Source organism: Palaemon carinicauda, chromosome 13 (genome assembly GCF_036898095.1).
Source record: "Palaemon carinicauda isolate YSFRI2023 chromosome 13, ASM3689809v2, whole genome shotgun sequence".
Taxonomy (NCBI): Eukaryota; Metazoa; Arthropoda; class Malacostraca; order Decapoda; family Palaemonidae; genus Palaemon; species Palaemon carinicauda.
In genome coordinates, this window is record NC_090737.1 from 10173837 (window position 1) to 10187141 (window position 13305).

The following is a 13305-nucleotide window of genomic DNA, read 5'->3' on the forward strand; positions in this document are numbered from 1 at the left end:
AAATAACTAAGGTCTACAAATGTGAATATTATGCACTTTATAAAGTAAATTTAAATTGAGTAGAAGTTCATTTGGTCATCAAATTCAACCTTCAGAACGCAATGCTAATTAAAGCTGTAGAACACTATAAATAACCTGTCCCTTTCATTTTACCTTTTTTTCTGGACAGAATTTAATCTGGTGATGCAGATTTTATATAGGTTTTACATAAAATCTAAAGATTAATCAACTAAAAATATAAATGCTAAGCAAATATGTTGTTCCCTGGGGAATCTGCAATAATACTGATATGAAACCACGCAAGATGATTTATGCAGTGTCTCGCTTACGAGAAACCTTACGATTTTTGGCTTCATAATTCTTGGGAGGAGGTTGACTGCCAGTTGAAATGTGCCGCTGATAAACACTATTAAAATAAAAATAAGTTATTAGTTTTCTAAAAAATACCCACTACAAGTACACATTAAAATTCAGGGTTCAAAAATATTTTAAAGCACAGTATTGTAACAAAACTATTCCATCAATCAGAAAAATTGTCTAGCAGAGCTGAGACTTCCATACCCCGAAAATTATTACTTTAGTAGTTGCTTATTATTTGAATACTAGACCAGTAGCTGCTTATTTAAATGAGATAATTTCAAGGATTTTCTTTCTCATATGGAAACCTATTATATACTCAGGCTGCAAATTACAGTTCTGCACAAAACAAAGGGATATTATATTGAAGAGGACAGCACTACAAATAAATGTAATGGGTATTAGTTGTATCTTATCTTTTGTTATTTGAGCGTCTCAACTGCTATATTCCTTTAATTGGAAAATGCTGTTAGAATTTGACACACAAATGAGAGCTATAACTTTTACATAGATTATTTCCTCTAATCCATGCAAAGCAACTGTTTGAGTTCTTGGGATGTTTTAATTTTTAGGGAAGTTTCTAGGAATGACCCCTCAGATGCTGAAGCCTTGACGAGGATGGGGAGCTTAGGGATTAGCAGCTGGGCTTTTATGAACAGTGGGAACTGCTTTCCCACTGGACCTTGGTGCCCAATTGTTGATCCAACTAAATTAGTCAGCACTTTCTCTTTTCTTTTTGATTATTTCTTTTATGCTCCCATCTCTTCCTCTTGGGCATGAACTTGTTGACGACTTTGGCTTGTTTGATTATACTTTGGCACCTTCTTTGGATTTGGCCCAGTGTGAGATGGACGGCATGCCACCTCAACCTGTAAAAATTTAGACGCCATCACCCTCTGGCAGACACCATTGGGTACAGACCATGTCTGTTAACCCTTTTACCCCCAATGCTATATGGAACTTTCCAACCCTTAACCCCCAGGCATTTTTTCCCCAAGCACATTTTGCAATATTCTTTTATTTTTTTTCAAATTACGCTAACAGCCTTAATTTTCGCCTTAGAGAGGTCAGGTTGGTCTCATTATTTTGGAAAATGCCTTAAGTTTCTCATAAAGTTATCAAAAATATGCAAAAAAATGTAAAAAAAAGTTTTTTTGTAAGGACGTACCGGGTAAAGGGATAAAGGGATGAGTTTTGTGAAACTTACCAGTACGTCTATTGGGGGTAAAAGGGTCGAGTCGGGCTCCCGTGATCCGGTTTTAAGTCACCCATATTTGCAGGTAATGGGTGCCGCCAAGCATTGGAGTCGTCGGTGGGTGCAGCTAACTACCCCCACTAACCAGTGTACGCCCACCTAAAGAGAGGCAGCCCCTCTCTAATAGAGGACTGGTCCCGCTGAAGCCTCTTATTGTGTTGGGCCACATGGGATAGGAGGACTGACATCCTTCGATAAGAGGTGGATAACCCAGCATGCTTCTATACAAACCAACCCCTCTGTTGACAACCTGGAAAATGCACACATGGACCTCGGTACAGACAGCCCCAACTCAGGTTCTAATATTGTAACATTAGAACCTTATTCACGTTAGGTAAAGAATGCTTATAAGAAAATGCTAGAGAAGAAGAAAGAGAGAGAGAGAAAGAAATGATGTCAGTACAGACAAATATAGAAAAGCAGAAGTATTACCTGCTCACTATGAAGTAGTGAATTATGGAATTTTTTTATTTTGGTATTTGAAAACGGAAGACATGAGCATGTGAATGTTTTTAAAGCTAATAAGGAAATACTGTAGTTAATATATGTGGAGGGCAGTCAAAAATTCTTCCCCAGGGAAATTTTAGTCTTTTGATAGACATACTATCCCAAATACAAAGCAAAAGCTTAAAAACACTTTCAACATTGGATGGTCATGGTGTAAAATGTATTCCGCAACCCACTTTCAACCAGAGTAAGGGTGTGATATATACTCCAGAATTGCAAAACATGCGGGAAAAAGAATGAACTGAAAAGTCTAGGAGTAGTAAAAGTAGTCAGAATGAGAGAGAGAGTTGGAGAACAACGCATTCCTCTCGCTACTTTGGTTGTAATATTTAATCTATGTACACTACCTAATGTTATTAAAGCTGGTTGGTTATCTATGAAGGTGAAACCATACATCTCTTCACCATTGCGATGTTATCATTGCCAAATGTATGGCCATTTAAGCCAGAAATGTAAATAATAAGCCAGCTGTTTGTGCCAACTGTGGAAAAAAATAGTCATGGAGCATGCACAGAAAATCAAAGTTGTATACATTGTGGGGAAGCACACCCAGCTACATCTAAAAGTTGTATTAAGTTTATTTTTGAAAAGGCAATTCAGGCCATTAGGACCATGGAGAGAGTTACTTTTAAAAAATGCTCGTAAAAGTGCTCTTGAAAAGCAGATAAGGCCAGGGCAACCTTTTTCAATTGTTTTGAAGAAAAACTTGCCAAAGCACACTGACGAAAATATCATCTTCAATTCTAATATACAGAAAGATATGAAAGTCCCATTGAAAATTTATATCCAGAAAGTGTAGAAAAATCAAAACATACTTAAAGATCTGAAAGATGTTCAAAGGCATCTACTCCCTTTCTAAACAATAGTACAAACCTCTCTCAGGCCATGTCCTTGCAAGATTTGATGGAAGTTCCACTTGAAACTAATTTACCTGGTGCACCTGTAGTGGGGAAGGTGCAAAAACCTGATAGCTCACAATCTTTTAATTGAAAAAGAGAGACACCTCCACCTCTCTTGCCTCCTACCATAAGAAACATTTAATTCATGACTTCAAATAAATATGATGTCTTGTCTGCTGATGTTTCTGATCACCTGGAAGACAACGTAAATAAATCAGAAATTCAAGTTGATGTCCACCATCCACCTCAAAAGGACACAAAGAAAAAGAAACACAAAACCCAATATATCAAGATCCTCTCTAGAGATACCACCGGGAAATAGTTAGATCAAAGATTGCCAATGGGAAAACTTCATCCAAGGAGTCTTCCAAAAAATAAACCATAGTATTTTCCTCCATTCTGCAATAGAATTACCAGGGTTTAAGGATGAAATACGAAGAACTTAACCTCCTCGTACGTGAGCACTCCCCTATAATTATATCTCTACAGGAGAGCAAGCTCAATGCTAATACTCCTTTGTCCTTGTGAGTATGTTAACCATAGGATACAATATAATCAACGAGCAGGGAGCAATGGGGGAAGTCTTGATGTTCCCAAATATCATTGTCTATCTGTACCCCTCTCCTGGCAGTGATGGTACAGATGGATATAGGGAGAAAATACACAATCTGCTCTCTCCTTACCTCCAAATGATAACATCTCGTATGACAATTTACTAGAGGTGATTCTACAACTCCCACAACCTTCTCTCTTACTAGATTTTAATAGTAGGCATCCTTTATGGGGTGATGTTTTGGCAGACAGGTACCTTGTCATGCCCTGACCTATCAATTGCAAACTGTCTTCTCAATTTTAATTGGAGAACATTAGATGATTGGCATACTAGTGATCATGCACCAATCATTATAAACACCAACAATGGTCCACCTTTACAGAGATTGCCACAATAGAATCTTGACAAGGCAGACAGGGATAGATTTCTTGAGCTAAGTGAAATTGAAGGAAATGCAGAACAGTATGAAAGTGTTGATGATGCCATAGACTTATTTAATGGAACTCTTCACACAGCAGGAGTCAATTCCGTTAACAAAACAACAGGGATATTCAAATAATGACCAGTCCTCTGGTGGTCTTCATAACTAACTGCCATGCACAGAGCCACAAGGAGGTCTTTAACTTGATTGCGTAGGCGCCGACTGAGGACAATTTGATAATATACAAGAAATTTAGAGCACAGTTCCGCCGTGCCATGAAAGAAACTAGGCGCAAGTCTTGAGTGTCTTGTTTCCTCCATTAACAGTAGAACACCACCATCTTCTGAGTGGAGGAAAGTAAAAATAAAAAAAAAAAATAGCAGGCAAATTCACCCCAAACCCACCACCAGTGTTGAAGGTGAATGGTCAGTATGTGACTGGAGCAACTGAGGTTAGCAATGCCCTGGCTGATCATTTCTCAAATGTATCATGCAAATGTATAGCAGCCCCTGGTCACCAGTATAGGAACATTGAAGAAAATTAAATATAAATTTTGCAACAGGAAAAGGAGTCATAAAATTCTCCTTTTACTGAAAGAGAATTTGATTCCGCACTTGCTACTTGTAATGATACAGCCCCTGGACCATATGGAATTATTTTAAGCATTATCAACAGAATATGGCATGATCATAGTTATCCAAGTTTTTGGCAACTAGCCATTATTTTAGCATTTTTAAAACCCATTACGGATAAGCTTATAGCAGAAAACTATCGACCAATTGTCTTGCTTATGTAAGATCATGTAAAAGATGGTCAATGCAAGACTGATGTGGTACCTGGAGAAGAAAGGTATTTTATCACCTATCCAGTGTCAGGTTAGGAAAAATGCATTCAACAGATGTGATGATACGACCCGAGTCCTCTATTTGTAAAGTCTGCTTCTAAAGAGCACCATATAACAGTATTTTTTTACCTCAAAAAGGCATATGTTACTACATGGAGATATGGTTTACTTAAAACTATTCATAATCTAGGACTGAGAGAAGAGCTACATTTGTTCATTCAAGCATTTATTTCACATAGATTTTTTCAAGTAAGAGTAGGTGAAACTTTGTGAGAGAGGAAATGTCAGGCAGAGGAGTTTCTCAGGGTAGTGTGCTTGAGTGTAACCCTATTTGCACTAGCCATAAATGGGATATCCTCAGTCATTCCTAAAGATATTCTCTCATTATTTGTAGATGATCTCTCACTATAATTTTCTGGAGCTAGAGTAGCAATGGTTGAGAGAAAATTACAACTCTCAATCGACAAAATAATTCAAGGGGCTGATATGAATAGATTTAAGTTTTCAACAAGTAAAACTGTATTTGTCCATTTTTGTTGTTTTCAGGGAGTATCCACATCAAAGGTCAACGTATCCCATGTGTAAGTGAAACTAGATTTTTTGGGCTCGGGCCATGTTGTCCTGATGGAAGGTTCTTTTAGGAAGTCTTCTAAGAGATATTTGCTACAGTGATACTCCCAGAGAATTAAACCGAAGGTCTCCAGGATTCTAACTCCTGGCGTGAGTATTCCAATAAAGGATATCGCATAATATCGGGACGTATTCTAGATAAGACACATAGCAATCTTCACCCCGAATAGATTTAACTCTTTGATGAAAGGGGGGAAGAGTGGCAAAAGAAGGGGGTGCCGTTCTAGGTACCAGGTGGACCTCCTTCACTACTACTACTGCGACGCCATTCCTTTTCTTGTAGCTCTTTAACCCGGTGTTTTGTTACAAGTTTTTGGAATATTCATCATGCAATCTCCAGCATCATCATCTGGAAAGTTGAGTATTAATTCTTGCCTGTGTATAATTTTAGTCTCCCTTTTCACAGTTAAATTTCAATAATTCAAGTGTGTTTGGGTGAGCGTTGCCGAGAACCGGAGACAGCCATTTTATGAATGCAGTCGCCCGTTACAATTGCATTTTATTTAGTCAGTAGGGCGACATTTCCCGGTATTAAACTATAATACTAGCTAGTTAGGCAAATTATACAAGTGGTGATTTTGCATACATGAATATTATTCATCTTCCTGTTGTGGCTTTACTTATCGTATGCAGCAGGAACCCCGGTGGTACCAACTACCTAGGCTGGGGCTCCTACCAGAGCTAGGCTACTCTCGCTCATATATACGCAAGTACAGTAACTCCCCATGTTTAGCCTCACCCCATCATTCCTTCTCAATTCGTAAGAGAATTTACATTCTCTAGAATCTATAGATAAGTTACGATATTCATTCTCTCTGAGAGAAGAGGCTAAACCCTTCCTCCCTCCCCGAGTATCGCCGCCGCTATAGGCGGCAACCACTGTCTCTCTTCATCGCCGTCGAGTAGAACGAAGTTCTTGCTGCCTCCAGCTTTGATTTAGATAGTGACTAACTCAGGGTGCCCTTGTCTTGCCGCTGACGATGTCGTCAGCACAGGAAGCCATGCTTCCTCAGTTTATTGTTTGAGGAAGGCAGCATACCTGCCGCCATCTCTGATATTAATGAACTGTAAGACTCTCTACCCTTCCCTTCCCATTCTGTCCTTTGGTGACGTCATCGCCGTCACAAAATTCTTTCACCGGTATTCTGACAGTCATCCCGGCTTGCTAGGGTGACTGCGTTACCGGCTGGTACCCTGCCGGTAGCAGTTAGTTCAGCCATCTCTGCCACCTTCCCCCTTACTCCCTTCCTTCACAGGAAGTGAATAATATTGGGGGGAAGATTGAGACAGCTCCTGGCGGCTGCCGATGGGAAACCTAACATACTTTGAGAAGTCCTCAGCTCTCCCTTGAGCTGCCATCCACATTCATTGCTGCCGACGTCATAGACGGCGACAGGCCTTTTGTGGATGGGTGGAAGCCAGAATCTGACAGATTCTTTCCCCTTCCATTGGAACTTTCATTCTGGCAAGGAGACAGTAGGTGGTCTGATAGTCCTCCTACACTTCCAAACTGTTGTTAATTCATAATAATAGGAAACTCTCCTTCTTTAATGCTTTTTCTCTCTCTATCAGTTAGTACCGCCAGGTACTAACCTAACACCGGCATTGCCACCGGCAAAACTACTGTATACAACTATACAGTAGTACACATGTTTTCTAACCTACTCTGTGTTTTCTATCGCAGACAATTGTTGGGACCACGATATTACGCCGAAGTTGAATACTCCCTCAACACCCAAATAGTTTTCCTTGATCATCAGGGACCTAAAATACCCGATCGGTCTTAATATATACAACAGGTGGATAATGTTAGTATAAGACATTTACTAACTCTAACTCTAGTTCCTAAAGTTTTTTCTACCTTGTATTCTCCCTATCAGGGAAACTAAATATTAATACTGATGGAGGTCTCAGCAATGGCCTGGGAGAGGAAACAGATATATGTTTTTCTACTTCCTTTCAAGCTTACTAACCTAAGCTACCATAAACAATAGTGGTTACTATTGTTAATAAGAACTGTATGCTTTTATATCGCTGATATTATATCAATACTCATTGGGCCATTTTTCCTTTACAGGAGGAGCCGATGGAGAAGAAGTGTGCAGCGTTGTTCTGCAACCACAAAGGTAAAGACTTTTATGGCAACACGAAGTGCAGGACTCATGCCCCCTGCTGCATCTTGTTGGGAGTCCTGAAGTATTGGGACCCGAAGGGTTGCCCCACCTGCTCAACCCTGCTGGCCAACGGTTTCGGAGAAGCCCCCCTAGTTACCATAGAGACAAGGGACACAGAGAGGGAGACCCTTCGCAAATGGGTGAGAGGGTTTCAGAAGGACTCTCCAGGACCATACTTACCCAATGACTCCCTAAGGTGCCTACTGTTCCCAAGACACTGCCGAATGCGGTGGTGCCCCAGGAACAGGTCCAGCCCCCCGTCATACAACTGAAGCTCGACTCTGACATCAACAAGGCACTGGACGGCATGGACATCCACCAAGAGAGGATGTCAGTGACACTGAAAAGGACCTACTGCAAGGTGGCCCTGAAGATAACGTGGAACCTCCACAAGCGGAGGAAGAAGAATCCGTATCAACGGCAACTGAAGATCCTCAGTTCGCCGTGACGGCATACCAACCTATGCCGTCAACATTATCGGCCCCAACTCCACAGCCAGTTGCACAGGTCAACAAAAATGAAGAGATCCTAACATCGATTCAACGAATGATGGAATTGTTCCAAAAGGAACAAGAGACGATGCGGGAATCACTCAAGCAGCAGCAGATACTGTTGCAAGAGAGGATGGACCGGCCCGTATCCACCAAGGGCACCGCTAAGAGGCCCCTCAGAGTGTTGGATCTCCGTCACTGCTCCGAAAATAATCCCTGGAGGTATGCGGAGCATATGCCCATGATGAATGGGAAACTGTTTGTCTCCGAGAAGTTGGGAGCCAAGCTGATTGAAGACCTTGAGTTCTGGCCTAACTTTTCGGCCTACCCAGAGTGCTATGTGAGACTGCGGGATAAAAATGCAGTCCGAGAGGAAACTGTACCCAAAGAGGTCATTGTTTTTTAACAGGACAAGGCCCAAGCCATCCTCCTTAAAGCCTTGAAGGGAGCCGGATACACCAACTCCAAAGTCTCAGCACTGAGCAAGAAACATCCCACCTTTCTTGCCCCTTCCTCCATCTCTTTCCCCTTTTCGGAGAAAGCACTAGACTTTGCCGTCAAGGCAGTCGACGAGGGAAAACCCTGTCCAACCCTAGAGGAATGCAAACCATTCTCTCTATCACTGCCTACCTGTGAGGAGAAGTGGAAGGATGTCCACCTAACCTTCTCCGTATCCAAGTTGGATCCAGAGATAGCAGGCCAACAGTTCAATGAGAACCTTCCGAAGTTGCCAGACCATCTTCTGAGGAGGGAACAGGAGTTGAAGGAGATACTTGCAGCCTCCCTTTCTCATCAGAACTCTCTGGAAATGAGTGGAGGTCAACACAAACCCCCAGAAATGTTCATCTTCCTGGCTAAGTCTCACATGGGTACCCTTGTGAAAGACTTATATGCTTTCCTCAGAGCGAGGAGAGCCTGTAGAGAGTTTGTTTTGGCCTCAATAACCATCAGACATGAACCAAGGAAGCTGATTACCTCGAGCATCTGAGGTAAAGACCTTTTCCCACAGAAACTGGTCCAAGAGATCATTGCCAGAGCAGCCACGGAGAACAGGAACAGTCTCCAAAAGCGGGGCATGAACTTGAAGAGGAAATCTTCCTCGGACGGAGGTCCCCAGCCCAAGAATAAAAAGGCAAGGAGACCACGCAGACCTGCACAATTTCCTGCTGTGACTATGACCACAATGCCTTAGACCACCTTCCAGAGGGTCCCTCAACAACTGGTAGCCCAGTCGCCAGTTTTCATCCTTAATTTTGAGAGGCAGTCGACTTCCTTTCGCCTTAGTCAGAAAGGAAATGGCCCTAGAGAAGTTCTCCTGGAGGTAACTCCTCTCGGGGCTGAGGAGGACTTGGTCACGGAAACAAATCCGCAGGACCCCCCAAGCAATGAGGGGTTCCAGGTAGGGGGCAGACTGCATCACTTTCGGGATCGCTGGACCTTCAATCCCTAGGTCCATAGCCTAGTCACGAATGGACTCGGGTGGAAATGGAGGAGAACTCCACCCAGTTTTCCAGAATTCTTCCAACACTCCACCCCCTTGTTGGAAGAATATACCTCAGAACTCTTGATCAAGAAGGTAATAAGGAAAGCGAAGTACATCAAGTTCCAGGGAAGGCTGTTTTGTGTTCCCAAGAAAGACTCAGACAAACTCAGTCATTCTAGACTTGTATCCACTCAAGTTCATCAAGAACAACAAGTTCCGGATGCTTACTTTGCAACACATAAGGACCCTTCTGCCAAAGGGGCGTACACGGTCTCAATAGACCTAGCAGATGCTTACTGGCATTTTCCAATGAGTCACCCTTTCTCCTCCTACCTAGGATTCAAATTACAGAAGAAGAAGTTTGTCTTCAGAGCAATGCCGTTCAGACTGAACACAGCCCCAAGGATATTCACGAAGCTAGCAGACACAATCGTCCAACAGATACACTCTGAAGGAGTTCAAGTGGTAGCATATCTGGACGATTGGCTAGTATGGGCAGCATCCAAGACTACTTGTCTGCAAGCAGCCAACAAGGTGACCCAGTTCCTGGAACACCTGGGCTTCAAGATCAATCGCAAGAAGTCTCGCCTCCCTCTAGCTCAACAGTTCCATTGGCTAGGAATCCAATGGGACTTAAAGTCACACCATTTCTGTCTGTCAGGAGACTAATCGGTCACAAGAGGATTTCAAGACGCCAACAGGAAAGAGTATTGGGCTCTCTCCAGTTTGCAGTAGTGACAGACTCGGTGCTAAAAGCGGATTTCAAGACGCCAACAGGAAAGAGTATTGGGCTCTCTCCAGTTTGCAGTAGTGACAGACTCGGTGCTAAAAGCACGTATGAAAGATACGCCAGGAGTCTGGAGGAAATACGCATCGAACGCTCTAAGAGATCAACTAAGGTTGACCCCGACCTTGTTGGGCATGCAGTTAAGGCCGTGGTCAATAGCCAAGAGCCTGGCACGGACAATTCCCCTGTAACCACCACAACCATCAGTGGTGATACACACGGATGCATCCTTGGAAGGATGGGGAGGCCATTCTCATGACAAAAAAGTGCAAGGGAATTGGTCGCACCACTTCAAAACCTTTCGTATCAACAATTTTGGGAGCTATGGCAGTTTTCCTGACGCTGAAGAAACTATTCCCCTCGCAGATCAATCCACATCAGATTGGTCCTGGACAACGAAGCGATAGTAAAGTGTTTCTTTACATCAATTCCATCCCCTGAATGTAGATCTGGGGTTGGTGAATCCCTTAATAGAGATTTAGCTAAAATTAGAGCATGGTGCAAATTATGGGGTATGAAGTTGAATCCTAATAAAACTCAGAAGTATGATTGTGAGTAGGTCAAGGACGGTGGCTCAACAACATCCGGATCTCAGTAATGATAATGTTTCTTTAAATTTGTATGACTCTTAAAATTTTAGGTGTGATTCTCGACAGCAAATTTACTTTTGAGAAACACATTAGGTCTGTGTCTTCCTCAATTGCACAAAAAATTGGCTTATTGAGAAAGTCTTACAAGATTTTCAGTGATCAATCTATTCTGAAGAAGTGTTTTAATACTTTCATTCTACCTTGTTTTGAGTATTGTTCTCCAGTCTGGTGTTCAGCTGCTGATTCTCATCTTAATTTGTTGAACAGAAACTTACGGTCTATTAAATTTCTTATTCCTGATCTAGATATCAATCTTTGGCACCGTCGTTCAATTAGTTCATTATGCCGTTCAATTAGTTCATTATGCATGTTGCAAAAGATTTTTCATAACTCTGACCATCCTTAACATTCAGATCTCCCTGGACAATTCTTTCCTGTTCATCATACTAGGCAGGCAGTTAATTCTAATAGTCAGGCCTTCTCCATCATGAGGCTCAATACTACACAGTATTCTAGAAGTTTTATTCCAGCTGTTACCAAGTTGTGGAATGATCTTCCTAATCGGGTAGTTGAATCAGTAGAACATCAAAAGTTCAAAGTTGGAGCAAATGTTTTTAAGTTGACCAGGCTGACATGAGTCTTTTTATAGTTTATATAAGACATACTGTATCTGTTTTTGACGTTGTTAGTAGTTTATATAGGACATATCTGTTTTGACGCTGTTACTTTTTTTTAGAATGATATATTGTTAATTTATTCTCATCATTTATTTATTTATTTCCTTTCCTCACTGGGCTATTTTTCCCTTTTGGAGCCCTTGGGCTTATAGCATCTTGCTTTTCAAACTAGGGTTGAACCTTGGCTAGTAATAATAATAATAGCAATGACTTTTTACCATTAACTTACTGTTATTATGTATCTATAACTATGTATCAAAACTAAAAAGAAAACCAACTTACGTTAAATTTAATTTCATACAAGTGATAACCCTTCTGTTTAATATTAAAGTCTAGAGGAACAGAGTACAGTACTGTACAGTATTATCTCGGGTTACGAGTAAATTTGAATAGGAGCATACAAATTTGAATTGGGTAAAGAGTATTGTATTAGTCTACAAGCAAATATTTTGCCCTGTATGAGTACTAACAAGACAATTGTGATGCGCAAAAATTTGTAATTCAGTACCCATACGCCTCCCACGAATTGTTTACATGATTTTTACCCCATTTTATTTTACATTACCTTATACAGAGGGTAAAAGCTCGGAGCAACAGACACTTTCATTCTCTGAATAACACTCGTAGAAGCATCATCTCATGTTAGCATCTTTGGAACTTTTCTTTGTCAAGTTGACTGCATGATCTTTAGGTGTTATCACTATTATTCATTCTCAAGACATTACATGCTTTGTTGTTAAGTTAACAGTAATGTATGGTATCATGACAATGACCACCAAGAAGATTAAGATAGACTTAAAGGAGGCGATGATTACTGTGCCAACATAAATAATCGTGAAGCATGAACAAGAATACGTGGCCAACTTGGCTAAGCTGTGTAATAGTAAAACATCCATGATTTGTACAATTCTACAGATAAAAGAAAATATAAAACAATTGATATTGTGAAAGAGGTGCAGCAGAGACGAAACGATAAGTTGATATTTTGATGAGCATACATTGACGAAACAAAGCCCACGTATTCTTGGTAATGTTAAAAAGTTTCTGCTTACTGTATATGGATTGAGAAGCACTTGGCAGGTGATATAATTAAGTTATTGTATACTGACCTCTTGAAAAAGGAGCCAGGAACATCATCAGAAAAAGAAGACTAAAGACGAGATGCAAGTATCTAAAGAATTTCAAGACACGTTGATGCTCAGTTCTGATGCCAAGGCATTAGTGTCCGACTTTAAAAAGCTTACGGATTCTGAGTCTTACATACTGTAATAAGATTTTAATTGCAAAAAGACTAGTCTTTTTTGGAAGATGCCATACAGGACCTTCACTACAGCAGAAGAAAAGGCTATTTCCAGTCAAAGTCCATAAAAGTCTAATTAGCCCTGCTAATCTCTGTTAATGCTAATGGGGGATTTCAAAATTAAACTGCTCCACAAACCCTCATGAAGTTCAGTGTTGAACAAGCAACTGAATGTCATGTGAAGGTCAAACAGTATGGCTTGGGTTTTTGGTAATGAGGACAAAAAGTACCTTTTGGAGAAAAACCTCCCCCTCCAAGTCTTGTTACTTATGGACAATATTCATGTCCATCCTCCAGGACTTGAAGACAGCCTATCTATTTTATCTATCTATCTATC

At 41.0% G+C, this 13305-nt stretch overlaps 1 protein-coding gene and 1 long non-coding RNA gene across 3 annotated transcripts in view; one reads left to right on the forward strand and one right to left on the reverse strand.

Annotated features, from left to right (window-relative positions):
- LOC137652171 (uncharacterized) overlaps positions 1-13305 on the forward strand; it is a 104500-nt gene that overhangs the window by 78800 nt on the left and 12395 nt on the right. The window lies entirely within an intron of this gene.
- Positions 7-13305, reverse strand: part of ics (ras suppressor protein 1) — a 124109-nt gene continuing 110810 nt past the window's right edge. For both annotated transcript variants that reach the window (XM_068385378.1, XM_068385377.1), the window contains exon 7: positions 7-406. In XM_068385378.1, coding sequence (XP_068241479.1) covers positions 310-406 — 97 coding nt within the window. In that variant the 3' untranslated portion in view covers positions 7-309. The remainder of the gene's footprint in view (positions 407-13305) is intronic.